The sequence below is a fragment of the Exserohilum turcica genome (assembly GCF_000359705.1).
Source record: "Exserohilum turcica Et28A unplaced genomic scaffold SETTUscaffold_8, whole genome shotgun sequence".
Lineage (NCBI taxonomy): Eukaryota > Fungi > Ascomycota > Dothideomycetes > Pleosporales > Pleosporaceae > Exserohilum > Exserohilum turcicum.
This window is the reverse complement of record NW_007360299.1, coordinates 1,424,603-1,451,770: the sequence shown is the minus strand read 5'-3', so window position 1 is coordinate 1,451,770 and position 27,168 is coordinate 1,424,603. Positions and strand designations below refer to the sequence as shown.

The 27,168-nt window shown below is 54.0% G+C and overlaps 10 protein-coding genes across 10 annotated transcripts; 5 read left to right on the top strand and 5 right to left on the bottom strand.

Moving 5' to 3' along the window:
- Window positions 1–1,010: 1,010 nt before the first annotated feature.
- Window positions 1,011–3,560, top strand: SETTUDRAFT_174289 (uncharacterized protein). The gene is made up of 4 exons (XM_008032839.1): window positions 1,011–1,164; window positions 1,227–1,976; window positions 2,071–2,524; window positions 2,774–3,560. Exons 1-4 carry the CDS (start codon window positions 1,115–1,117, stop codon window positions 3,467–3,469), a joined length of 1,950 nt encoding a protein of 649 aa, XP_008031030.1. The 5' UTR covers window positions 1,011–1,114; the 3' UTR covers window positions 3,470–3,560.
- Window positions 3,561–4,817: 1,257 nt separating this feature from the next.
- On the top strand, window positions 4,818–5,345 carry SETTUDRAFT_166015 (uncharacterized protein). The gene has a single exon (XM_008032838.1). It carries the CDS (start codon window positions 4,877–4,879, stop codon window positions 5,132–5,134), a length of 258 nt encoding a protein of 85 aa, XP_008031029.1. The 5' UTR covers window positions 4,818–4,876; the 3' UTR covers window positions 5,135–5,345.
- A 221-nt stretch (window positions 5,346–5,566) lies between these two features.
- Window positions 5,567–5,749, bottom strand: SETTUDRAFT_157515 (uncharacterized protein; the record flags this gene model as incomplete). The annotated part of the gene is made up of 1 exon (XM_008032837.1): window positions 5,567–5,749. One exon carries the CDS (start codon window positions 5,747–5,749, stop codon window positions 5,567–5,569), a length of 183 nt encoding a protein of 60 aa, XP_008031028.1.
- A 5,931-nt stretch (window positions 5,750–11,680) lies between these two features.
- On the bottom strand, window positions 11,681–13,139 carry SETTUDRAFT_98593 (uncharacterized protein; the record flags this gene model as incomplete). The annotated part of the gene is made up of 2 exons (XM_008032836.1): window positions 11,681–12,601; window positions 12,648–13,139. 2 exons carry the CDS (start codon window positions 13,137–13,139, stop codon window positions 11,681–11,683), a joined length of 1,413 nt encoding a protein of 470 aa, XP_008031027.1.
- A 148-nt stretch (window positions 13,140–13,287) lies between these two features.
- Window positions 13,288–15,340, bottom strand: SETTUDRAFT_98988 (uncharacterized protein; the record flags this gene model as incomplete). Its single annotated transcript, XM_008032835.1, has 2 exons — window positions 13,288–14,767; window positions 14,850–15,340. The coding sequence occupies 2 exons, from the start codon at window positions 15,338–15,340 to the stop codon at window positions 13,288–13,290; spliced, it is 1,971 nt and encodes a 656-aa protein (XP_008031026.1).
- A 2,252-nt stretch (window positions 15,341–17,592) lies between these two features.
- Window positions 17,593–19,340, top strand: SETTUDRAFT_98756 (uncharacterized protein; the record flags this gene model as incomplete). Its single annotated transcript, XM_008032834.1, has 3 exons — window positions 17,593–17,789; window positions 17,860–19,071; window positions 19,127–19,340. The coding sequence occupies 3 exons, from the start codon at window positions 17,593–17,595 to the stop codon at window positions 19,338–19,340; spliced, it is 1,623 nt and encodes a 540-aa protein (XP_008031025.1).
- A 324-nt stretch (window positions 19,341–19,664) lies between these two features.
- On the bottom strand, window positions 19,665–20,475 carry SETTUDRAFT_166012 (uncharacterized protein). Its single transcript, XM_008032833.1, has 2 exons — window positions 20,207–20,475; window positions 19,665–20,112 (listed from the first exon to the last, which is right to left on the bottom strand). Exons 1-2 carry the CDS (start codon window positions 20,359–20,361, stop codon window positions 19,836–19,838), a joined length of 432 nt encoding a protein of 143 aa, XP_008031024.1. The 5' UTR covers window positions 20,362–20,475; the 3' UTR covers window positions 19,665–19,835.
- Window positions 20,476–21,473: 998 nt separating this feature from the next.
- Window positions 21,474–22,990, bottom strand: SETTUDRAFT_44481 (uncharacterized protein). The gene is made up of 3 exons (XM_008032538.1): window positions 22,677–22,990; window positions 22,135–22,625; window positions 21,474–22,082 (listed from the first exon to the last, which is right to left on the bottom strand). Exons 1-3 carry the CDS (start codon window positions 22,878–22,880, stop codon window positions 21,866–21,868), a joined length of 912 nt encoding a protein of 303 aa, XP_008030729.1. The 5' UTR covers window positions 22,881–22,990; the 3' UTR covers window positions 21,474–21,865.
- A 303-nt stretch (window positions 22,991–23,293) lies between these two features.
- On the top strand, window positions 23,294–23,662 carry SETTUDRAFT_35438 (uncharacterized protein; the record flags this gene model as incomplete). The annotated part of the gene is made up of 1 exon (XM_008032502.1): window positions 23,294–23,662. One exon carries the CDS (start codon window positions 23,294–23,296, stop codon window positions 23,660–23,662), a length of 369 nt encoding a protein of 122 aa, XP_008030693.1.
- A 1,375-nt stretch (window positions 23,663–25,037) lies between these two features.
- SETTUDRAFT_166011 (uncharacterized protein) lies at window positions 25,038–26,538 on the top strand. The gene is made up of 3 exons (XM_008032832.1): window positions 25,038–25,155; window positions 25,204–26,145; window positions 26,202–26,538. Exons 1-3 carry the CDS (start codon window positions 25,065–25,067, stop codon window positions 26,231–26,233), a joined length of 1,065 nt encoding a protein of 354 aa, XP_008031023.1. The 5' UTR covers window positions 25,038–25,064; the 3' UTR covers window positions 26,234–26,538.
- Window positions 26,539–27,168: the final 630 nt, after the last annotated feature.

The following is a 27,168-nucleotide window of genomic DNA, read 5'->3' as shown; positions in this document are numbered from 1 at the left end:
TGGTTACAGTCTCTTCGCGCTCTCTCTATGTCCGGTGCTTGAGCTGTGTCGAGTGGTTGGGTAGCATGACGACGGCTGCGGCAACAACGACCCTTGCCGCCACATAACACACGCAGCGATGGAGCCTCTTGCTTGTCGGCGCCCTCGCCCTCGCCCTCGCCCTCGCACACACCCACACGCAGCCCCCTCCAACGCACCCCCCCTCGCTCCAACGCCCGCTGCCCACGCGCTGCGGACGCTGCCCAAGCAGTACCGGTCCCTTGCCTGCGGGACCGAGGCGGTCAGTTCTAACTTCAGACTATGTTTCTTGTCAGGCACATGCGCCACGCCTGATACCGTCCCGCGCAAAGGATATTGGTGACGCGCCCTCCAGCCATGTCGGCAGGCTGCGAGGCGTGCGGCGCGCAGGCAGGTTTCTTCTGGAGCCCCCCAGGCTTGCGCGCTGAGCAGACGAGATGCCTGAGGGGCAGCGCACCTTTTTCATTCCTGGACATGCGCCTTTGGATGTTCGGGAAAAATATCGCAACAACCCAGGGCATCCATTACGGGATACCTGCCCAGCGGGGCAATCTCGGCCAGTTACATGTCGCCCTAAAATCACACTAACATGAAGCTCCCGTCCGCTGGCAGGAACAAACCGTGCCATCGCTGCCGCATGCCCAGCGGTCAGCCTAGGATGTTTCTCCAAGCAAGGTCCAGCCAGCAGACCGCCTAAGCCCCATGGCCTGCGGCCGTGTGGTAAGCGTTAGACCGGCTTCCGACGCGCTGCCCTGCAGACTCTTTCCCCAGTCCGTGGCACCAGGGACTCAGGCCGCTTCTCCATGCTAGGTCATTGGACTCGCACCTCACCAGCCCCATCCCGGCTGGTCCAGTGATGCTAACTAGTTGAGTCTAATATGCACTTTCGACGCTTGGGCTTTTCAATCGTCCAGGTTAACCAGGTGCGAATGAGCGTTCATTCAAGCACAATGACACAAGGAACCTTCTATGATAACTCCCCGAATGTAGGCGCAACATGTCTGTTGTACTAAAAGGAACCAGCGGATCCGCTCGGCAACTGCATCCCTCATCAAGTAGATGACGAGACGTTCCCACACTAGCTTGTCACTTCCTCATGGCTTCCAATCCTACCTCGACTGCTCCAGTCAAGCGAGCCTGCGACAGGTACGTACCGCTGGTACTCGCTCTCCCGTGCCCTCACCTCGCTCACACTGCCGCCCCCATAGCTGCCACCGAAGAAAGGTCAAGTGCATCGGCGAAGGCACCGCTCCATGCAAGAACTGTGTCTCGGCTGGCCTTGCATGCACCTACAATGCCATTCCCCAAAAGAAAGGCCCCAAGGGCAGTCGCGCCAAAGTCCTGTCTGAACTCCGCGAGACGCAGCGCAACGCCCAGCTGGCCGCTGGCTTCCCAACCGACCTCGGCTTCGATGGACGCTCACTGCCCGCCACCTTTGCCCGTACACAAGGCCTGCTGCCCCCCGCTCTAGTCGAGAGCTGCATAGAATACTTCTTCAACCATGTCTACCCCTCGGAGCCCGTCCTGCACCGCCAACGGGCCCAGGAAGCCGCCGTTGGTATGGACCGCTCGACAGAATCCTACTGCATGATAGTCGCACTGTGCGCATACGTCATGATTCAGGCAAACCACAAGCCACCCGTCAGCGTACTGCCTCGTCCCGAGATGGCTCACATGTCAAATGTCGGCGTTGGCCACATATTGCTGGAAGAGTCGGTGCGCGTGCGCCAAGGTTACGACCACCGCGAGAACCCCACCCACATGAGCGTCCTCACATCGTGGTTTTACAGCGGCTGCTACTTTGGATTGGCGCGGGAGAACACAGCATGGACATATCTTCGAGAGGCTACAACACAGGCCCAGCTGCTGGGCATGCATGACGAGGAAACATACAAGCACGATCCCTTGGACGTGTCACGAAAGCGCGTCCTATACTGGCTCTTGTTCATCGCTGAACGGTACGTGTCTTTCTCCCCCCCCCTCCCATACGCCAGTGTGCTTGAATCTCGCACTTGTAACCTCGTTTTTTTTCTAACTGTGCTCGTTGGATAGGACCTATGCTCTACACAAACATCGCCCCATCACATTACACCCTACCATACATCCTCCTTCATTAGACGAAGTCCCGACCGACCGACCAATTGCCGTTGGACTCGAACTCATGATCAACATGTTCAAAATCATCGACGACACCTTCATCAACATCTGGAATCGAGTGCACAACACACATGTCAGCGCTGCATGGATAACACAGGTTCAGACGCAACTTTCCGAAGCGGTGCCCGCATATTTCGAATGCAGCGAAGCGCAGGAAGTGCAAATCCGCATTACTCAACAGTGGCTCAGATCCCAGACCTGGCAGCTTAGTGTCTGTCAAGGGCTGGTGAGCAGCGTGTCGAATGACATGCCGCTTACGTTCAAGTACCCGATCGAGATTGCCCGGGATCTCCTTACCATCTCGCACCAATTCTCGCAACAATCCATGGAAATCCACGGCGTAGGTTTGGTAAGTACACAGGCTCATTATCCGTTCATGCATGTTCCTGTCTTTTGGAGTTCGTCCCCGCTCCAGCCCCTCCGTCTCGTGCACACATCCCTGTCGTATTTCGATCTTACTAGGGCCGCGCTAGGCAACGTCTATCTCTGACGTCCACGCCCTGACTAGCTTAGCCTCCCTTGTCGTCCCTGCACACCCCAATCCTTGCCAGCGTTTTACCCTATCTGTCAAGTCAGCCATTAGCTAACAGCATTGCAGATCGAGAAATTATTCGACATAGCCTGCTGTCTGACGGATGTGGTGGCTTGCACATCTTTCTCACCAGACGCGTTTGCGTTGGGGCCTCGCGACTACGTGTCACGGTTTTTGACCCTCATCTCAACACTGCGTGGGGGGCAATCTCGATACCTTCCACTCCTCCTCGCCAAACTCTCAGAAGTCCTCCCCAACTTACCGCTTCCCCGATCCCTCAACCTCCCCCAGACGGTTCCCGCATCGACGCTCGGCCTTAATGCTACTGGCTCGGGCACCCTTCCCTCCAACGTCGCCGAAGACTTCTCGGCAAGTCCCGCCTCATCTTCACCCTCGTACCATTCAAACGACCTGATTCGTCGGCTGGCCGCCCAAACTGGTGCCCAACTCCCCTTCAACACGACTCAGCAATCCATGATCCCAGCCCCCACGACCCACGTCGGTGATCTGTCTCTGTACGACTCTTCACATAGCACGTCACACTCGACTAGCACTGCCAACAGAAGCACCTCGACGACACCTGGTCCATACGAAGCGCCCATGTCACAGCCACGGTCGCAAATTGTTGGACACAACGCCATGCAGATTCCCACATCGCATAGCCATATGCAAACCCACCAGATGGGCGTTAATGCGACAGGATACGATCCCAGGTTCTCTATGCAGAACTACCCTGTCGATCCCATGATGTACAAGCAATAGAATTTGGACTTCAAGAGCCAGAGCATGAAGTTCATTTGCAGATATTTTCCTAGTTGGAGGCCACAGGCCCATGTATATTTGGTAGTAGGGTATAGTTTTTCGCCCATTCAATTTTGTGTGTTCAGCTTTTTCTCGCACGGATATCATCACCCCAGAATCTTTCGAGTGACCAAGGCTTTACCACGAGCGCACGTGGAATCTGGACAACGTTCAAGAAAGAGCTACCAAAAACTGCATCTCCAACGAGGGACCCTCGATGCGAATCCCACGACTCATGGCCCTCATCCTCCCAGGCCAGCGAACGACAATCTCCCGGTAGTTCTTCCGATGGAAAGGATGAGACGGTGTAATCGCACGTGCGCTGTGTGAGCCTGTTCAAGGCGCTGAGGATGCGCCTGGCAGGTTGAGGCGAACCTCCCCCCCCCCATGCAGCACCTGGGAAGATGGGCGTGTGGGGCATGCCTCTTTGAAGATGGCGCAGGCATGGCAGTGTACTGGGGGGGAAAGAGTACCACGCCCATGGCACCCTTCTCGAACTCGAAGATGACAAAAGGCCATGGGCTGGTTGGAGTGCTTGGGGTGCTTGGAAGTCTTTGGGGGGGGGTGCCAACATGGTTCATGGGGTGGGAGCAGGACGGTTGAGCTGTACCATCCTGGTTTGACACTGCATGGCTGTAATTCAGTGCGGCAGTGTCGCTTCCGCGCTCTCCGCAAAAAAGCGTGGTCACGGCGATCCCAGTACAGCGCTATTGCGAGTACGAGGTATGAGGGTCGGAGGTTGCCGAAGTAGAGGCAAATAATGACAAAAGTAGGAAACCCGACAGATTGGGTTCGATGTATGAGAAGATTGTCCTAGCATACCTAGTAAATGTACACGCGTTCCCAATGTTTTCAAAATTCATCACATGTGCATGACTATTATGAATTGGCGAGACATGACGGGCATAGTGCAACAACCATGTCAGGCATGCTAACGCGCAAGCTAACGCCTAACCCGCCTACGATGCCACGAAACACGTTGTGATGGCGTATGCCACGCGACTTTTCCAACTTGCAACAGGTCCCTGACTCATGCCCATTGGGCTTCAACAGGCCTGTCACTGCCCCCTTCTCTGCAGCAGCAGCCATCCAGCCATCCATCCATCCAGCCAGCCAGCCAGCCCGCCCCCCTCCCCTTTGGATCCAATTGCACGGTTCACGTAGGAAAGTGTCTCAAGCTTTATCTCTGGGGTCGGCCCGTCTAACGTCGGAGCGTTTTTTTTTTTCCAATTTTTTTTAGCAAGATTCGCAAAAGCTTCCTCCGAAAGCACACTGACAGGCGGAGGCTAGAGAGAGAGGGGGGTTGGAGGGGGGACCTTGTCCACGTTTCCGCGCTTTGCAGACATAGCGGAACCCTGACTATCACGGATGGGTCAGCCTCATCGAAGGTACTTGGGTATTCTAGATGCGATCGATTGGGTCAGCACTGTAGTCGCAATGTCAGAGGCATTAGAGGAGGGAGATTGGTGCGCGATCTCGGAATCCTTGGCGCTGCTAGGCTACGCCCGGGAAGCAGGGCAACAGTGGTCCTCTCGCCCTAGGTGTAGGAACAGGACGCGTAAACTACAAAGAGCATTAGGTTGGAATATTTTCCGGTGGCAGATTCGACTGTTGGTGGGCAACTGAGCGCATCGTGTCATTTGTCGTACGGTCTCGTTTCGTCGAGTGTTCGAGTAACGAAGGTTAAGGCAGACGGTGTGGTACGCACGCACCTCTCCTGAGACAGCAGCTATGCTGGCCACGCGAGGGCAATAGCATTACTCGGATTAAACCGCTATTCCAGGTGACTTGGCTGGCTGACGGACGGCGGTCTAGCGCTCTCTGTGTGTGGTGTTGGTGTGGGTGTGTGTGTGTCTCCTCGCCCAGCCCAGCGCTGCTTGGAGGGGGCCTTGTAAAACTCTAAGACGCTTGTTACTATACTGCTGCTATGCTCGCAGGCGGAGTAGAGTGGCGACTATACTGGTTCATGCTTTCCCAAGGCGCGGTTCCCGTCGAGCTCACCATGCGTCCCTCGTGCGTGCTATCCTCCGGTCTATCGGACCGACTAGGCAAACCGCGCTATGTTTCGTATCCCGTCAGCAGCGCTTGAGCCAGCGCGACCAAAGAGCTCACAAACAGATCGTCGGGTTCCAAGTAGGGCTTCTTTTCGCATGCTGGGCGCGCAGCAAAGATGTCAAAAACACTCGTGGCTCGTGCCCGGCAGCCGACGTCGCTGGTCGTTGGCGGTTGGCCATGGGGCATGTCGAGCCAGCGCGCGCCGCTAGGCCGCAAGCGGCATGGCCTGCAGATGACTAACGCCTTCACGTAATTCCATGGCGACGGTTGGGACGGCGACAGGCTCGTGTTCGCTTTCCACGCCCAATCTGATGCTTATGCACCTGGACGCTCGCCTGCACAACTGCGTCGCCGGAATCTCCTATTGGCAAGCTGCTGCGTCGTTACAGTACTTGGTTTTTTTCACGACACCATCACGCGCCCACCCGACTGCGCTAACATGGAGCACATCCTCAGCACCGCTGCCGGCGAGTCGGGGCATCCTTTCACTCTTCAACCACCGGAACGCCTTTGTTTCCGTTCCGGGCCTGTTTCCTCGTCGCTCCCTCTCCATGCCTTCCCTCGCGGTACGGCGTCCGTGTTCACCACGATTGCGAGCAACAAAGTCGTCGTGTCGACTCAGTGTTGGCGTGTCATCTCAACCAAGCACCTGGCCGGGAGGCCCAGTTACCGAGAACTTTATCCCTCTCTTTTCCTTTTCCTTTTCCTTTTCCACCCCTCCACCCCGTCCCCTGGGCCCCATGCACACCACCCATAATAACTATTACACCAGGTCCGCTTACTTTGTCGCCCTCCTGTCGTCACCCCCGGCACCCTCGTCGCTGAACGTGCTTGCGTGCCGCATACAGTACATTATCCCGCTCACACGCTCTCACACACACATACACGCTTGACTTATGAACATGCCTAACTTTGCAAGGCTGTGTGCTTGGCGAACCATCTGGTGTTGCAGTTCAACATGTCGTCGTGCCGCACCTTGAGAGGACTGTGACAACGGTTGTATGGTTGCCCTCCCGCCTCAGAACCCAGCCATGCCGAACCATGGAAACATCGACCCATCTGTTTCAATCCAGTGCGCCAGGTGGCCCGTATGGCAATCCTTTTTTCCATTGGCAATAGGAACCGCGTCGCCTTCTGCGACTGCCGTAATTACCAAAGGCCTTCAGGACTACCACGTGTGGCACACGCCTGGTCGACTTCGCGTAGGGTGTATACGAATACACCTCCAATGACGACGCATACAAGCAGCCATGGAACTTTGGCCAGTGGTACCAACGTTCGCTTGTCTCTGCGCCACCATGCTTGCCATGCTCTAGACCATGGATCTACACGCGTCGTGCGACACCCTGTGGTTTTGCTTCCCGTAAAACAGGTGCCTCTAGTGTCGGGTACGTGGGCTGCCTTGACCCAACACCCCCCTCCCCATACAGCCTTCTACTATGTGGTGGGTAAAATGGGTTCGTGTTCCACATGTCCCGTCGACTCCTACGTACGTTTGTGCCAGCTGCCATCTAAGCGATGAAAGGATTCCCGAGTGTATTAAAGTTATGCCGATCCGTATGCAGCGTTACCGTCTGAGGATATGCCGTGTCTTGTTCCCTTTTGAGTCATGGGCGATGCAGGCGTGATGGGTATTCTGTCATGCAAGCCGCACTGGTGATAAGACTTGTGGTGATCGCGGGCTGACTGGCTGTGGCTGGCGGGCTTCGCTTACCACAATGTAGATCTTACTCGGGACATGTCAGTGCGGAAGTAGAGAGACGAAAGCTCGAGTTTGGTGGGTTGCTTTTTGCGGACGTCGATCTCCGCAACCAATAACCAGGTCCAAGTTACATTCTTTGCCCTCCTAGTTAGCTCATTAGCTGATTCAAGTGAAAGCATGGCGCACTTGGTCTTCTCGTTTCTGCAATAGCCTGAGGCAGAATATTTATCACATGTACGTTACGTATGGAGTAGGTACATGCACTTCTGCTAGACGTGCCTAAAACGGCAAACAAGGCGGCAACGTCATGCATGTATGTATGTACGCTGCCGCAAGAGAAATATCCCATCACAATTTATATATTATATATATATTTTTTTCTCTCTCACCGTCCGTATGCACTTGCAAGCAAAAGGCTGATTGACGCCAGCCCTCCATCCAATCAGTTGCTCGCGCCTACAGTGGCTGCCAGCACGAAAAAAAAAATCACCCCATATCGTCAGTGTGGGACATTTTAGCTAACAGCAACGTACACGGTTGACTCGCGCGGCTTTGTCCCAATCAATCACGGAACAGAGTCGTGGGTCAAGGGCCTGCTGTGTCCTATGTACCAACCTACTCGCGTTGCCCTCCAACCGACACGGCTCACCGGAAATCAACGGGCGCTTAACCCCAGACGGGGCGATATACCTAGCTCCATTATGTTAGGCACATGCCATGATGCCCCTAGCCGCCCGGCAGACGCAAAAGGCGACGGGCGCTCCGCCGCTGCCCCCCAGTCGATCAGCCAAAAAAGCCTGTTACGTATGTATGTGCTATGTATGTGAACGAGTTAGGGGAGGGGTGCGGGTGAAGGGTGGTGGGGGTCTGCGCGTATGTGTGTGTGTGTGTGTGTGTGTGAGTATGTGGGCTTCCCGGGCCCCAAGTCAGTCCCATGCATGCATTCGTTGCCGCTTCCACAGCCGTGGTGTGGTGTGGTACTTGCTTACGTCGACGGGACACTCTAGCTACCAACTATGTATATGTATCTAAGACTAGGGCCAGGGTGTTTGGTGTATATTAAGCCTGTAACAATGTATAAATGATGTTTTTTTAGCGACCTGACTCGCCCGTGCGTATTATGAGACAGTGAATACATTATTATGTCTGCATAGCCTAGGGTCTCCTGGGCTGCCAGGCCCTGCCTGGCAACGATGGCATCACGGGTGACATGACGTGCTTGATATGAGTCGTATGTCTGTGCAAAGGTACGTACGTACTATGTGCTACATACATACATATGTACATGGGGACTTGTGCAACATGCTTGTCCAGATCTGATTATTGATATTCGGAGATCTGGATGCCCTTGGATGTTTGTAGTTGTTTTTTTAAACCCGGACTTGTATTCCGTTAGTAAGTATACTATCATTTTTTTTATATCCGCTGCCTCACAGCACGGTGAATTTTTTCAGCGTTGACTTCAGGTGACAAATTTTATTTTTTTTCGTTTTGCGTTTTGCATTTTTGCGTTTAATGCCGTGAATAAAGTGCATTAAGCGGTTTTTGAAACACCACACATAAGCACACAGAAATAGACTTTTGCACCGTCTTCACATGCCCTTGCTGGGAGACATGCAAAGTCAGCTTACTGTGCAGCTGTCTCGGAAGAATCATCCTTACCCTTGGATACTCTGGAGATGGGCCCTTCCAGTTTCTTAATAAAGACACCATGCGTACCAGGATCTGCCATATCACACAGTATGCTAGGTAAACGGACGCAGGCCTGAGGACAAATTGTATTTTTTATTTTTTTCGTTTAATGAGTTGCAGTGTGTGACTAGCTATCCTAAGTCAGCCCAGGTAAGGGTCATGACCTAAAATACAAACTTTGTACAGCCAATTACTTGTGCAGGTAATCCTACATATATCATGCATCTTAGAAGTCTGTACTAAATTGAATAGTGGACACTAGATAGAGTGAAAGATGATAACGCGGGATATTATATTATATTAAGATCTACACCCTCACGTGTTTGCTGATAGTATTCCCTTCAATCAGCTCAGAGTCTGACTGGTTTTTACTTTGACTACTTGACTTGTTTCTCCACTGTATCCCTTATTCATGAACACCCCGCTCTCTCCACACTGATTAAAAGCACTGTGATATACGTAGTTTATACTAAATTAGTTAGTACTAGTGTATCATACGATAGGCATGTGAACGGCTACGCAAGAACCCAGAAGTGGGTTAGAGTACCTCGGTCTTCGTAGAAAGTAGGGCGAAAGCCGTTAATTCTAGGGAAACTTTATTCCTACATAAACTCTCTCCTTCCCAGGATCTCTGCGATCTCTTCTCAAAGTTTGACATGCACTTGTCTATTTGCTAGCCTGCACGTAATACTTTACTTAGATTAGAATATGATAGACGTATTCAAAAGGAAATGAACCCGAAAGATAATAAGAAGCTGCTAGAAGTACACTCGGCTGGGTTTGAGACTAACCAAGTCCTGTGGTTCTCCTTCATGTATCGTGTCAAACTATCTCACAGGTTGTTCGAATTGGTACTTCGTATCGTGATTTCACACTCCACATCTCATACCGGAACAACGTAATACTAGAGTACAACTTACCCTGTAGGAGAAGTAGAAGTCACAGCAAGTTTGCAGTGATTTAGAATATCTGGATTCTGTGTAGACCAAGACAGATTTTGCAAAGATGTAAAGCAGTGATTACCAGTTTCGACAAAGGTGTAGTCTCCCCTCTCTGCCTGGGTCTGTACTTAATGTGCAGTGGGAGGTAGTTTGAATTGTGCCCTTTCAATTGTAGCTATGCAATGCTACTCACCATGAAGCTTTTTTTATTCACTCCTATAGAGCCATCTACCTAGTTCGTTGCTATGCGTGATCTGAGCGTACTAATACATCAACATTCATTTGTTTTACGAGCGATTTTAATGTACCAATACAGCGACTTTCAGAACACAATAGGGTATACGATAGATGACAGCATAGAGAATATCTAATTTGTTTATTTTTCAAGTATTATTCCGACCTGATAGCATAAAACAATTGAAACCGCGACACAGCATTTGATTCAAGCAGTGACTTCACGATGTTAACATAGCGATTTTATGCCATAGAAGTGGATGTAACTATCTACAATATCAAGAACTAGGATTGCTATCCCGTTGGTATCTCTAAGATAACCGTCCTTTACAGAGAAGGAGAAGGAGAAGGAGCAGGAGAAAGCTCCTACTCTGCGAGTCTTAGTGTATAGCATTAAATAACAGCACAGAGCCAACACCAAAAACAAAGTGGATATCCGAAGCGACCAAGAAACAACCTGGTGACATTAGAAGAGTACAGAATCAATCTTCCCAAGCAAACAACGGACAGAGAAAATTGCATGAATGTTCCCAGACCTTATCTAGGAATACCACAATGCTACTACATATACGTTGCTGAATCTACCAAAAACTACATAGCCATTTAAGGGTTTCTTGTTCAATGGAGCAATACTCAAGTATCAGCAGATTCAAATTAGGATCTAGGTGCAGGTAAACTTGGACTAGATAGCGACAATCAAACAAACTTGTCACAAATCCACATTCTCATCTTGACTCAACTGTACGGAATTTGCATAGTACAGGGCTGAAAAATACTCTGATGCCCCGTTCTTCGGCATAGACTATTGTGAGCGCGGACAATGCGGTAAGACTGAATTGGACATGCAGACAAGCCAAAGAATATTGCAAATATTTCCCTCTCCAATAATATGGAATATTGCATTCCACACGGTAGAACATGCAATGACGAACATTTACTACGAATGTATTCAGGCAACAGTCACGAACAAACATGGTTCACAGATGCAGATCGGTCATGATGGTGGAACCGGGTTAACCCTGCTAAGGCTTATTCAAAGCAGGACCGAAAAAATTTCGTGCATTGAATGTCTAGACGTCGGCGGTATTAAGAGTCTCACAGAGTAAGAATGTTACACCGTTCGATACCAAGAGGATGTTGTGGTACACAAAAGGGCGTAGTGGTGCTTGGCAGGGTGTCTTGACGAAGTCGCTACCTTTCCACCCATAGCGCACGCCGTCTTCCTAAAAGGAGGCTTGCCAGGAGAGCCCACAATGGCAGAATGTACTTGGAACTGTCCCAGTTATAAAATCTGCCGTTATAGCGAAAAGCGTCGCGTGAGGTTTGGTAGTGAGTGATGTGCTTGTGGCATGCAAATTGCGTCGTTTTACAGCCTCACGTCTCAACTTGTTGTGGGCCAGTACGTAGAGATGTGTGTGAATATGAATGCGAATCTTCACCCTGCTCATCTTCGCCCTCGTCGTCTTGATCATGCTCATCATCGGCTTCATGTTCGTTTTCATATTCGTCCTCGTCTTGGTCCTCATGTTCGTCATCCTCGACCTACTGCTAATAGGCATTCTGAGGCACTTGGTAGCCTCCACCCATTTGAGCCTGCTGAGCCTGAGCGTGGGCCTGAGCCTGCATTTGGGCGACTTCTTGTTGCCTTTGTGGCAGGTCATTGAACCAGGGGTGCTGAAGAGCATTGGCGGCCGATATGCGCATCTCCGGGCGGAGCTGGAGCATGCTGTTGAGCAGATTCAGGCCAACCTGGTCGACCTGGGGTAAAATTAGGCGCAGGTCTTGGGTGTGGTAGACAGGGAAGTTGTTCTTGTATTCGGGTAATTGCGAAATGCCCGGCCATGATCGCTCCGAGGGTGTGCCCATTAGCCTGAAGATCTTCTGCACTTGATCTTCGTTAGTGGTTCCAGGGAAGAGGGGCCGGCCCGTATACATCTCAGCCATGATGCAGCCTGCCGACCAGATGTCGATGCTCGTGTTGTAGGTACGGCTGCCAAGCAGCACGTCGGGCGCACGGTACCACAGGGTGACGACCTCGTTGGAGAAGGTATTAACTGGGATGCCAAAAGCACGGGCAAGGCCAAAGTCGGCTAGCTTCAGCTGTCCGCGGTTGTTGATGAGCAGGTTCTGGGGCTTCAGGTCGCGGTGCAGGACGCGGGCCTCGTGGCAAAAGGCAATGCCCTTGAGCAGCTGGTACATGAAGGACTTGATGGTGGCGGGGTCGAGGGCGCCGCGGTCGCCGCGCGAGTCCATGTAGCGCTTCAGGTCCTTATCCATGAACTCAAAGACGAGCATGAGCTTGTTCTCCGTGTGGATGACATCGTGCAGCAGGACAATGTTCTCATGGCGCAGCTCCTTCATAAGGGAGATCTCGCGGATGGCCGTCGAGGGGGTGCCCTCTTCCGAGTCGAGGTGGATCTCCTTGAGGGCCACGAGCTCGCCCGTCTGGCGGTTGCGGCCCTTGAACACCTGGGCGGGTCAGCAGGGGCGCGCAGGCAGCGGTGGGCGGCATTACCGTGGCATAGGTGCCCTCGCCGAGCTTCTCGAGCTGCTGGAAGGAGCTGGGGTGGCGTCGGTTGTCCATGGTGGGCACCAGAGGCACGCCGTCGCCGTCGCCGAGGCTGCGGACGCTGATGGACGAGTCGGTGCGCTGGGGGGCCACGAGGGTGCCGGCGTGGACGGGCTTGAGGCTGGCGGGCGGCGGTCGCGATGTAAACTTGGGGTCCCAGAGGATGGCCGAGGCCGTGGTCAGCTGCCGGGCGATGCGCAGAGGAGACGACGAGCGCGGGGCGTCGTCGGCGGGGGCTGGGGCTGGGGGCGCCGTTTTGACGATATGCGAGGTGGTGATGCAGCGTGGACGACGACGAGGGCCGGCGATTAAATATGGGCCGGTCGAGCTGTACACTGAGTGGGTGGGTGGACAGGCGTGAGTGGGCGGAGGGCGGCGCGATGGTGGGCTGGTGGGGGCGGCGCTGAGAAGGCACGAATGCGAACACGTACTTGGCATTAGCGCTGCAGAGGGCGCTTCCTCGCCGCCCACAAGCCCAATCACCACCACCGCCGCCATCAACACCACAGCAGTGCCCAGTCAAGTCATCCAATGCCACGGCTACACTCACACTGCCATTCGTCTGATACATGCTACTTCTTTTTTTTTACTCGCCCGCAATCTTGCTCTTCACCCATCCAGGCACGCTGGGCCGCTTCTCCCACCCCGTCTTCCAGCTGTCCCGCCACCCCTCCTTGCTCGCGGGCATCGCAAACACGCACGTGACAAGCCACACCGTCTCGCCCTTTTTAATGTCCTTCTGCACCACCGGCAGCACCGTCCGGCTCTCGACCAGGTTCGAGTTGGCGTCTGCCAGAATGACACTGCCCGGCCGCTCGTTCTGGTACACGTCCACTATGCCCACGGCGCCCGTGCGAGGAGAGGCTGCGAATGCACCAGTCATGTCGGAAGCACCCCCTTCTGGTATCGAAGCATCCAGTGTGCGAAGCGTGCCGTTCCACTCGGTCAAGAGGCGCCCGTCAGACCCTCGCGCACCATAGACGGCCCATGCACCCTCTGCGCTCTTGATATCCCGCCCTGAGGTCACACGGTGCACCCTCAAGTGCCAGTTTGGCGTCTCCTCTGCCGGCGGGATCAAGTACGTCAAGACTTCGACATCGCTCCAAGGCTTCATGCTGCTGACCAGCACTGGCACCCCATCAATATTCTCAATCTGTGAGTCACCATTCAGTGCCCTCCTCATCTTCCACAGCTCGCCCCCATCGTCGGAAAAGGCAATTTGTGACTCGGGCACAAACTGCTCCAGTTCCTGGTACCCCGTCGACACAGAGTATGCAAATGCAGCACTATACGCAAACTTGCCGTACTTGGCGTTGCTGTTTTTGATGGCGTAGTGGCACGACTGTCCGCTCGAGAGCAGGAAGCTGTGGCCTCCAGAGCGGCACACAATCTGACGCGGATGTGGCAACGGACGCACAACGCGTGTGTTGGCAAACGGGTGCGGCTCTTCCTTTGCACTCCAAAACGGATGTGATTCCGGCATGGCGAGACAGGCAAAGGCAAGCATGCACCAGTAGGGCGACTGAGGTGAGTTGTAGTTCTCGGCGAGATAGTAGTTGGGGTATGAGTAGCCCACTGTGAGCATGCCGTTGGACTGGAAGATGTCGTGCTGGCTTGTCCACCAGCGCAGATTCCGCAACCATATTCCCTTGACGACTCCCCAGGTCAGGGGATCGGGCAGTTCGAGATCGGCATACGCAATGGCGCCCCAGAAGGCAACCATGGCCCACCGGTAAGTCAGTGAGCGACCAAAGGTGATGGCGCGGCCTTCAGGGTCGAAAAAGTGAACAAAGTCGAGAGCAAACATGCGTGCGCGCTTCTTGTACTCTTCAGCCTGCTCGGGGTCGATGTCTGCAGCCAGCTTGGAATACAGAAGCTGGAGATACTGGATGGCAAAGGAGCTAGAGTAGTAATCCATCTGACGATACGTATCGGGGCCATCGTTTGACCAACCATCGCCGCGGTAGTACGTGTTCAGCTGCTTGATGTCCTTTTCCAGCTGTGTCTTTGACCACTGAGCGCCATTCCTCTCAAGTCCCAGGTTGGCAAAGACGCGGAACCAAAGCCTGCCACACATTTCAATACCCATGCAACATCACAAAGCGTCACCAGACACAAGATGAGAAAAAGGGCAACGGGTCAGCATACCAGTTTGTATCCGGCATCTTCTTATCATTCATGCTTCCCAGCCACGTCTCGACATTCTTCTTCTGCCTCTCGGTCAAGGGCTCCCAGAAGTCTTTATTTGCAACCGCCAGCGTAAAGCCAATGGGACACGCCTCGACCATGCGCTGATCCGTATCCTCCATGTAACCCCAAAACTCCGGGTTCCCCGGATCTGTGCCGGAAATCAGGCCTTGGACAAACTTGTCCGTGGCTGCGTAGGTGCTGCCTCCAGCCAGCAGCGGTGCAAGACCCCATAGCGGGCGGGCAAAGCCTTCGACTTGGGCGCCCGTCTCGTCAAATCGAGTGCCTGTGCTGCCGACCTTGATCAAAGCGCTTTGCGCCGAGAAGCCGGGCAGCAGCGGGTCGAGTAGAGACGTGACGGCGTCGACGACATCAGCGCGCGTCTTGAAGGGGTTCGTAGAGAAGGGATGGAGGGGAAATGCGCGATTGTTATTTGCCGTTGTGGCAGTCATGGCGTATTTCCTTTTCTGTTTTTTTTTTCCTTTTCTTCCGAGACTCGCCCAAGCTACTAGAATTGATTTGCTAGTTTGATGCTGCAGCAAGTACTCAGTTCGTCTGTCTGTGTACGATGTGCGTGGCGTATGTGTGTGTGTGTATCTGTGGTAAGTAAGCCTCAGCCGCACACGCAAAAAATGCCCAGCAAAGCCCAGAACACCCAAGACGGTAGAAGATGAACGAGCCGCGAATCAGCTGTAACACGACGGGAAAAAGCTTATTTCTCGTCGTATCGAATACAACCGACGGACGGCGGAAATGATATATGCGTATGCTCAGAAGGCTGCAGTCGTTGAATTTCGTGGCGTATGTTGCTCGTGGGGGTTCGGGAGCTTTAAGAGCAGCAGCAGCAGCAGAAGTACTACTGAGCAGTAAAGTAAGCAAGCGATGGATGAGTTAGCCAGTTAAGCTGCACTGGGGTGTCCCAGAATAAGCCTCGGGAAACATTACCACGAGAAAAAGGCCAACGGAGAGCAGACTCTGCCCCTCCTCCACGCCGCACTTTTGCCTGATCAGCCTGAACAGCTTACTACCCAAAAGAGCCCACGCCAGAACAACAGGGTGGGCCCTCCCCCATGACACCAACCACCAGATTTGGGTTCCCAACGACCACCACCATTTTCGTTTAGGCGTATTACTTTACTTGCAAGACCAAGGCCTTTGCTTCCTCCACACGGAACCCACAATTTTGCTCCCCCATCATGCGTCGGCATGACCGTGGGGCTCCCTTGCAGCCTCGACCTCGACCTACCCCCCCTCCCCAGAGCTTTCTCATACGCGGATAAATACCTCTCTCTATAACCGTAGCGTGCTTTTGATAGGGCGGCGTGAAGTTCCACAGCACACACACACACACACACATACATTCTCTATCTGCACACATGCACATACACGCTGTTAGTTTCCGAAATCCTAACGTGGCGAATGGGGAGGGGGTGGGGGTTCTTGTGACCATGACTACGCCATGCTGGTTTTCACATTCCCAGTGATGACATAGCCGTGATGGAGAGTTGCAAAATGGCTACTTAGTCTTTTCTGACTAAGTATTTTATTTTTCTTCCGCCCATGGGGGACCGCTGTCGTCGTTGATCAAACGCCAAGACGGGCGGCTTGGCGGGGCGGGAAACCCCCTCATCTCCTTTTCTTTCTCTCCATGCCATCCTTGTCCCCCGCTTAGATGAACCATCAAAGCTCTCTGTGAACATATACTCACAGAGAAGTGGACATGTAGAGATGTGGTCGTGTAGACAGACATGTACAGTACAGAGAAATGCCAATACCAACGCCAATGCCACAGCCTGTCTCTACTGGACGGAAGAAGGGCTCCTCTTGGCGATTCCAAGACGGACATTCACATGCTCCACTAATCCCACTGCTTGCTTTCCGCCGAGCCAAGACCATATCCTCGCCACGGCTCAGCCTGAGGATCCAGCGGCGCGCCCGTCAGCCCACGCTCATTCGCCGGGGGGGAGGGGGACGCCTGCCACGCCTCCCCGACACTGGCTGCTCGTTCCAGTTCCTCGAGTGTCTGGGGTAAATTCCGGATGGGCGGAGAACACAAATGCATAGAAGCTTGGGGTTGTGGACCCACATTGGCTTGGAAGAGAGAGAGAGAGAGAGAAAAGTCTGGGGTTTGCGTCGAGCCTGGGGCCGCCGTTTGTGCCGTGTGTGCCTTGGATGCTGGGGAACATGGGAGCCGTCAAGGAATATGCAAAGTCCGCGGCCATTGGATCGCCCATGGAGGGGAGGGAGCGGGGGGACAGACAAGATAGCTAGCGGTTTCCCCGTCTTGAGCACCGTCGAGCTAGTCAAGTGCCACGACGGCGCATGGACCGTAGAGTCCTTGAGTGTGTTTATATAGAGGGGCGCCATGCACGCATATCTCAATCTCACTGGGGTTTCTTATCTGGATCCTTTCCACCCGTTCAGACGTCGTTTGTCTGCACCTTATCCAGCTCCACTTGGACTCGTGGTGTTGTTTGTCCCGTTGTCTGTCTGGCCTAGGGTCTCTTGAGCTTGGTCGTTGTATCAGGTCTCTTTTTCCCCTGGCTGTTAGTTAGTGTGTTGCCTTTATACTGCCAAGGTATGTATGGCTACCAGGCCTCTTTTGCATAGCAGCCATCCACATGTTTCGAGTGCTGACAGTGCCATGGAAAGGCATAATATATCACCATCTGAACCGACCAAACACTAGACACATCCACCCATCATGGCCTCCTCAAATCCATCAATGGGCGCCAAGTTCGTCCGCATGGTCGTCAAGAACGACTCCATCAAATCCGATCCCCACGAGATCTACGGATGGCGTGCCTTTGCCATGGCCGGCTCCGCCTGCTTCGGTGGCATGTTGTTTGGCTTTGATATCGGCACCATTGGAGGTGTACTTGAACTCCCAGAGTTCCAGCAGTATGTTGTCTTCCGGGTCAATTTACTGAGGTCATGATGAAGCAGAGGGCTAATGGTGTGGCAAAAACAGCAAGTACAACATTGATACCCTCGACAAAGTCGGCAAGGCCAACTTGAGCGCAAACATTGCTTCGACCCTCCAGGCTGGCTGCTTCATCGGTTGCTTCCTGGCATCGTGGGCTTCGGACCGCTGGGGCCGCAAAATTGCCCTGCAAGCAGCTGGTCTCATTACAATCGTTGGTTGCGTTATTCAAGCCGTTGCCATGGGCTCTCTCGCAGCCATGTACGTCGGTCGTTTCGTCGCTGGTGTGGGTGTTGGCGGTGCCTCCATGGTCGTCCCTTTGTACATTTCGGAAAACGCTCCTCGTGGTATTCGTGGCGGTCTCACCGGTCTCTACCAGCTCTTCATCGCCACTGGAATCTCGCTCGCTTTCTGGGTCAACTACGGCTCGCTTTTGCATCTCTCAGGCGGCGCCCAAGTCTATATTGTGCCGCTCGCCATGCAAGCGCTTCCCGCCGTCCTTCTCGTCGTCTGCATGGCTCTGAACAAGGAATCGCCGCGTTTCCTCGCAAAGCAGGATAAATGGGAACAAGCCACCAATGTCCTGGCCCGAATCCGGAACCTGCCCCAGTCGCACCCCTACGTTCAGGACGAGATCAAGGATATTGCCGACCAGCTCGAGCACGAACGCATGCTGATCGCTGGTGCTGGAGTCAAGGATCTCCTCAAGGAAATGTTTACTGTCCCCGGTAACCGCAAGCGTGCGCTGATTTCCATTGGGCTCATGGTCTGCCAACAGATGACTGGAACTAATGCAATTAACTACTACGCCCCGCAAATCTTCAAGGCTCTTGGTCTCGAGGGCAACGAGAACAAGTTGTTTGCCACAGGAATCTACGGCATCGTGAAGATGGTCGGATGTCTAGCATTCCTCATTTTCGCTGCCGACTCGCTCGGACGACGACGCTCGCTCCTCTGGACATCGATTGCGCAGGGACTGGCCATGTTCTACATTGGTCTGTACATGCGCATCGACCCGCCTGTTGCCGGCCAGTCTGTACCGGGAGCGGGATACTTTGCGCTGGTCTGTGTTTTCCTGTACGCATGCTTCTTCCAGTTTGGATGGGGTCCTGTGTGCTGGATCTACGTATCCGAGATTCCAGCGGCTCGTCTTCGATCGCTCAACGTGGCTATTGCGGCGGCGGTGCAGTGGCTCTTCAACTTTGTCGTGGCTCGCGCTACGCCCAACATGATTGCTACCATGGGCAAGGGAGGCTATGGGTATGTCTTCTCCCTTGGATACCAGCAGATGGTCCGTGTGCTAACAAAGTCATAGTTGCTTCCTTTTGTACGGATCCTTCTGCTTCACCATGTTCATCTTTGTGTGGTTCTTCATCCCAGAAACAAAGGGTCTCTCACTCGAAAAGATGGACGACCTCTTTGGCGTTACGGAGCTCGTTAAGAACATGGAAGCGGATGGTGAGCGCAACGTCCACGGTTCCATGGACAAGGGTACTAGCGTTATTCACGAAGAGAAGGTCAGCCGTTAAGCGGGTATACGCGACTAATCTTGTGTTGAATGTTTGTCGTTTGCAGTATTTCAGCTTGGTTGTCGCGGGTTAGCAATAGCATAATGTGACAATGAAGTTATGAGCTTCATGGCGCTCTTTCCCCACCGCTGTATGGTTGCATTGGGTGACTTTGTTGTTGTCTACTATTTCTAGACTAGATGCACATGTAGAGACTAGCGAGTGCATGTGCAGATAGTCATGTGATGCAAGTCTAGACCCAACCATGTATCGCACGCGCGCAACGCCTGTGTCATGACGTGACTAGAAGACTCAGGTCAGACCACCGCAGCAGAACTTCAGCTTGGAGAAACAATGTCTTGTAATGTAGTCATATTCACGTTACTCTTACAATCTGGGTGATGGAAATCAACACCATCGTAGAAACGTGACCGAACCAATCAACGCCTGATACATGATCGTAGAGCTATCAAAGGAGATTTCTGCGCCGCGCGGCTGTTGTTGAACAAGCGGCGATCAGATGTCCTTTATAAGGTTCTCGTCCTCGTCGAGGATACCCTTCTTGACCAGCTCTTCTGGACTTGGCCTGTTCTGCAGTCCCTTTTCCAGGCTGTCGGCCCTCATGTGCAGGTCGAGTTCCTTCTGGTGTCCTTGTAGGGCGGGCGCTGCTGTCGAGTTGGGAAGGATGTTTCGGTCCACCAGCTCGGCACGTTCGGGACGGGCGTTGAGGCCCCTCTTGAGATTGTCGGTGGCGCGCTGGCGCTCAAGCTCGAGAGCCTTTGCTTGGAGGGCGCTGTAGCATGTTGGTGTTAGCATGTGGAAGCTCCATGTAGCTTCGCGCGACCGGGAGCTATGACGGAGGCATAAGCAAATGTGGGAAGGCATACGGAGCTGTGGTGGTGTCGAGCAAGATGTGCCTGTTCTTCAGATCCTGCGGCTCTGGACGGTGCTGCAGGTGCTTCTCCAGACTGTTGCGCCTTTCCGAGGAGCGAACAGGAGCAATGGGCGTCTCGTCGATAAAGTCAGCGTGCTCGGATGCCATGATGAAAGAAGTGGTTAGTGATTTCAGATGATTGGGGGATGCAGCTCGTGTTGTAGAGGTAACCAGCAGAAGCGACAATGGGGGGTTGCAGATGCAGGCGATCCAAAGTGCGCAGCTGTTGGGGGTACTTAAAGGAGAGCTCTCAAGGTGAGACGAAGAAGAGGAGGGGAGAGGTTGCTTGGTGCCCACAGCCTTGGTTGCGGGGCAGCCGCCTGCTTGATCCCTGCATCCCACGGCCCCCAGGGTCAGGCGCCTACCGTCATCTTGCGTCGGATCAGCCATGTTGATGCAGTTTCACCTCGGACGTGATGCTCGTGCTCGCTGCGGCTTTACTCTTGTCATGCTGCCTCATTTGGGAGCACGCGAGACGGAGCGCAAAGCGGTGCCTGACCATGATTGTGGCCGTACGCCGAACAATGACGTTGGCATGCGGCCTGCCAGGCCATCCGCAGAGTATCAGACGTTGCACATGTAACAGGCTAGGCTGCGCCTCAAATAAGCACCGCGTTTGGATGCTGCATGTTTCTCCCTTTGCAAAACAAACACTTGAACACGCGGTAGTGGTTGGCCACATGAAATTAAAAATAACCCATGGCGTGTTGCAACCACATTTATAGCCAGGAATCATCTCTATTAAAACCACCCATAAAACAAATAACAGGGAATTATCGCGATTGCATTCTCGTCAAATTACTGATAAAACAAATGGCAAGGAAGGATGCGGTAAATATGCTGTGTATAGAACAACGGGTACCTTCTGCACTAGGCTTCGGCACTAGAAACATGGTCGACGCCCAAGCAAAAGGCCGGGTGGAGGCGGGACTGTTGGTCATGGTCTCTGTAACTGCCTCAGCACCCCGCAGTATAGTAAAGTAAAGTTAGCCGTAGAGAGAGAGAGAGAGAGAGAGAGAGAGAGAGAGAGAGAGAGGATTGCATCTGGGCCCAAAAGGGCCGCAGGGAGCAAACTATGTAATATGGAGTCGAGTTGTTACCGAAATACAGGACTTGCTACCTGGGACCATGATTGGTTGAAGATGCGCTTCAAATCTTAAACAAGCCTTTGGCGTATATTGAGGTGCATCCTTACCGCGGCGACGACCATCTCCCTGAGTACACGCCGACAACACCAACCACCCGTACCACAATCATCCTGTAACCACTAGTCAACGCAGCCAAAACACACCCAAACCAATACACCATGAGCAAGAAAACATTGCCAAGTCAAATCATTATTTTCATCAACTACGGACCGACCACGACTACGAACCATCAATGCCATATTATCATAAACCTCCAACTCCAATCATGAACAGCTGAACTACTTGAGATGGGATGCTCTGAATAAGAACACTAAGACGCACATGCACCATGGCATTGCCCCCCTTTTTTTGGTCAATTGACATTGGTTCCGGTCCTCCGAGCACACACTTGTATTCGGGGCGAACCATGCTTGCCACGACAACCTCCGGGAGGTTGTCAGAGTATCGTGCTAGCAGCGTGTGATTTAAGCACCGTCGTCCTCGCCAATGCGGATAGCACCCTCGCGGCTGAGGCCGTTGGCCCAGAAGCCGTTGAGCTCAGCATCGCTCTCACGCATGTTGGCATGGACAATGAGGAGCCAGGCACCAAAGACAGCCTTGGCAAGAACATCAAGGATGGCGTAGGCAATGATCTCAGAGTCGACGCTGACCTTGCGGGCACCATCGGCAATACCCCACACACTGTTGCACGTTAGTCTATGCACCATGCTTCAGCCACCTGGGAGGAACTTACATGGGGTAGGCAGTCCAGAGAATGACAGTGTAGACAGAGATGGAGACGAAGAAGGAGCGGAGCTTCTCGCCCTTGGCCCTGGCGTTGGCACCACCGTTGAGACCAAGGTGCCAGAAGATGAAGAGGAATGAGATGCACGAGATGGTGTACCAGCCCCACTTCTGGGGAGTCTCCTCGGAGCCGAAAGCAGCAAAGAGACCAGTCAGCACCATGATGACATCAGCGGTCACCATCATGAACAAGTGTCCGCCGGCCATGCCAGCAAGGAGACCAAGGTCGAGGAGCAGGAAGGGCGTGGTGACGACCCAGTCAACGTAGCGGGCCCAGTACACCTCACGGTAGACGGTGGTGAAGGTGTCGGGAACATGGTCGTGCTGCTCACGCTCGACAGTCTTCTGCAGGGCAACGCCGTGGCCCGTGGCCATGGAGAAGTACGAGAGAGCGGCCGTCAGGGTGATGATGGTTGTAATGACATGGTAGAGGCGCTTGTTCTGTTGGGCGGGTTAGAGCGGGTCCGAGTGCGTGGGCAGGCAGCAACGTACCAGGGGGACGTTCCACGACATGAGCGTGAAGGCGCCAGAGGCAATCAGCATGATGGCGAAGACGACCCAGAGAACCTTTTGTCCAGCATCGCCGGCCACCTGGTAGATGGGCTCGCTGCCGGGCACCACCGAGGGAATGGGGGCCACGGGGGGCGAGCCGCTGGGGACCTTGCCCAGGACATCCTCGAACTGGTCGACGATCATGGTGATGGCGGAGTGGCTCGACGGAGGGAGCAATGGGGATGGGGGTGGGGGTGTTTTCACAGCAGCAGCCTCTGTGGGATGGGGAGCTGGCGTGCGAGAGAGAGGGAGCTGGTGAGAGGGCGTCAGCAACGCGAGCGGCGGCGTTATAAAGAGGAGCAGCACAGCAGCAGCTATGCGGTCACCTGTTGGAGCTGCGGCAGGAGCTGTCCGGATCGGGAGTCGAGACGTCATAGCCCCTCACGGTGGGGCGCTACGATTGGCTCCCGCCCGGGGCAGGCTAAGCAGCAGGGATGCGCGAACACCAGCCTTGCGCGACTACACAGGCCTTGACCACAGGCAGAGAGGGGTCGAGTGCGTGTACCCGGCCTGCCAGACGACTCGTCCGCCTTGGTGCATCCGAGTCAGGCCTGGACATGCTGCTGCTGCTGCTGCTGCTGCTCCTCCTCCTCCTCCTGCCATTGCCAGCACTGTCGCTGTGCTGTGCTGTGCTGCTACCAATGCAAATGTACATTGGTACGTGTACATCGTCGATCCGCCATACTCGTACCCCACACCGCAGTCTGTGCAGGCCATCGGTTGCCCGGGTGTCAATGCAAATGCCCAGTCAAACCGGTTTCGTGTGCCGCCGATGGGGGATTAACTTTGCGATGAGCCCAGAGCCCGCCCTCTCCGCACTGCCAATCGTCTCGACGCTGGCACGATCGTCTCGACCTATCGTGCGCCTCGCCATCGCCGCCTACATGTGTACCGCGTGCAAGGTCGCACCCGGCCTCGACCTATAACCGCCCCAGCCCCCGCAATGCTCCCCCAGCTCCGCATCCATCTGCTCCTCACGCTGCCTCACAGTGGTGTGATGTGACATGTACATGTGAGCTGCCGAGCTGCCGAGCAAGGCCCGATGTGCATCGATGCTCTGGTACCTACCCTCAAGACCCTCCCTCTCCCATCGCGCGCCTGCCGGCCGCACGCCTGTAGTCACCGGTAGCCACCTGTAGCCACCTGTAGCCACCTGCACCACGCCTTAAGACTGCCTGCACGCCGGGCCCCCAGCCTCCGGTCCTTCCGTCAGCTAAGAGCTCAAACACGGCCACGCAAACCATGAAAAGAGGACCCCGTGTCCACCCGCCTCCTCTTTTCATTTGGCCAGCATGGCGAAGAAAAAAAATAACCAAGAAAGAACACTGACACCAACAAGGCGCTTTGACAGAGGCCGCTGCTGCTGACACATGTACAGTATGAGCCCACACACAACAGCTTCCGCCATGGGGAACCGCTTCGCGACCAGAGCAAGAGTGCGCGCAGCCGCTTTTTCGGAAAACGGGAACCAGAGGGGACGCACGACTCTTAAATAGTCTGGCCACAGTCCTGCCGCCCCATGCTGTCTTGGACCTCGGTGCAAGCCCCGGATATAGTTGCGCCATTTCAGTCGCCAGGTAAGAATGGAAAATGTCGACGGGGAGTGGGCCGGTAGAGTTTCGCCAAGCCTCGCTGCTGACTAACACGGCCTGCTGTGGCTGAGGCTGAGGCTGAGGCTGACCCACCAGCCACCGCCGACTGGTTGGTCAGGGTCCTCGCACCAGGGACCATACGCCTCGTACCAGAACCTCAACACCACGGCCAGCCAAAATATCGGCACTATCTCCGTGTTCTCTAGTCCCCTCCAGACATGATGCCCACGGTGCCGCGTCACCGCCGTAGCTGACGCCACAGATGCGTCTATTCGACGACCGAGTGACATTCTGTCGTTTAGCGCACCATCAAGGTCCTCACGTTTATGTCCTTATGGCAGTTGGTCCGTTTTTCCGTCTCCGTACCGGCCCTCTTCACCTCTCAAGCCTCAACAAGCGCCCTCAAGCATTCTTCGCGTCGCCATCACGGTACTGAGCTGTCCACGTACACTCCATATATAGTGCCGGTCGTAACCCAAGACCGACAAGCTACCACTCGCCGAGCCACTACCAAGCCTTTGTGCATATTCAAGCCCATCAAGGGTTTCCTGACTAGGGGTCCGTCTGCTTCGGTGGTTTGCCCACGACTTCGGCTCATCCGCAACCAAATTTTACCCATCTCGCCGTCGGCCGACTGTATAAAACTTGACCCCATCCACATCTCTTGCCCTATCTCATCTCCACCCAAATTGCCCAGTCGAGAGCTTTCCCCAGTCTCCACTGCCATACCGCCACCATGCCCGAGTGCGCAGCTTCCAACGACTATGACGGGCGCATGGGCACCCGCATATCGTCCATTTTTGTCATCCTCGTGGCATCTACGTTTGGTGCGTACGACGCGGTTACGCGCGACTCCAAGCACTAACGACGCACAGGTGCCATGTTCCCCGTGCTTGCAAGGCGCAGCCGCCACAAGTTTGTGCCTGACTGGGTCTTTTTCGTTGCAAAGTACTTTGGATCCGGTGTCATTATTGCTACGGCATTCATCCATCTCCTTGCGCCAGCAAACGAGGCCTTGACCAACGAGTGCTTGACGGGCGTCATTGCCGCATACCCCTGGCCAGAGGGTATCGCGCTGATGACCATCTTCCTCATGCACTTTCTCGAGCTCATGACTATGCGCTATGCCAACTTTGGCGGCGACCACCAGCACGACGCTAGCCACACGCATGCAGCTATCCCTGCAGCCGCGAGCAACAGCAGCAGCATCGAGGAGACCAAGGGACATGACATTGAAGCCGCCGGCCCTGGAAACCCCAACATCCGCGGTGACGACCACCTTGGCCACCAACGCCAGCACAACGCCGAAGGCGAGTACGGCTCAGAGCTTGAGCCCCGTCACCTCGTGCCTTCCGACTACGCCGCCCAGCTTACTGCCGTCTTCATCCTCGAGTTCGGTGTCATCTTCCACTCCATCTTCATTGGTCTTACCCTCGCCGTGGCCGGAAGCGAGTTCATCACCCTGTACATTGTGCTCGTCTTCCACCAGATGTTCGAGGGTCTCGGTCTGGGTTCGCGACTCGCCGAAGTGCCATGGCCCGCATCCAGGCGCTGGACCCCATACTTCCTTGGCTTGGGATACGGTCTCTCGACACCCATTGCCATTGCCATTGGTCTGGGTGTCCGCCAGTCATTTGCCCCCGAGTCCAAGACGACACTTCTTTCCAACGGCATCTTTGACTCCATCAGCGCTGGTATCCTCATCTACACTGGTCTCGTCGAGCTCATGGCCCACGAGTTCATGTTCAGCCCTTATATGCAGAACGGGCCTGTCAGCCGAACCCTCAAGGCCTACGCGCTCATGACCCTTGGTGCTGGTACGTTGAAGTTCCTCACGTGTAATTATTGCACAAGATTACTAACATGCCTCTAGGTTTGATGGCTCTGCTCGGCTACTGGGCTTAAAATAGCCTCTATCGGCTTTGAGGTCATGAAAAAAAAAAACTTTTCTTTTTCTCAATGGATGGATAATGTCTGTATATATAGATATGCTTTGTGCCGCTTTCTGGCACATGATGACGTGGGAGGCTTCAGTGATCACGTTGGACTCTTTTTTTTTTGTTTTCTTTCACGTGTGCTGCATTCAGGTATACCCCGTAGATTCAGGCCACTCACAGTGGCGCGACGATTCGAGGCGGAACGAGGATAGAGACAGAGACGCATGATGACTAGAAGGGAAGTGAAATTTGAAAGACGGACGTTGTCATCTCACACCCAATCATTGCCCTGCTCGTGCACGTGCCCGCCTTAGCCCCTCTCCATTTCCACGCGCGTGACAACCACCGCATACATAGACATGTAGCAGACCAGTGCCAGCCTGTGTCTGTGCCCCCCCCCCTCCTCTCTCGACATCCCATCCTGGCCCAAACGTAGCCCCTCACTAGCCCTGCCCGCCCACTCCCCCTAGCTATGACATCAAGACTTGCTTTTCTTTTTCTTGCCAAAGAGCGGTCAAACACAAACACGTAACAATCCTACTTCTCCGCATGATGATGATTTGTATTGCCAAACAACATGTATGTAATGTAGCTACGTATAGATGGATGGATGAATGTATATATGTAGTTTATGTAAAAAGAAGAAGAAAAAAACTCCAACAACAACAGCAACAACAACAAACACAAGGTGTGGGGAGGGCTGAGATCAGATGCATGATCATCATCACAAGCAAGGGGAGGGGGTATCATAAAACTGCCAACATACACGTTTCGAGAGACCAGCAAAACGGACGGCTCATTGTTTGTAGTCGTACATAGACAACATGCAATCAACAAGCCCATGTCTCTCACTCTTGCTCTCTCTCTCTCTCTTTTTTTCCTTATTTCTTAGCCATATCTGTG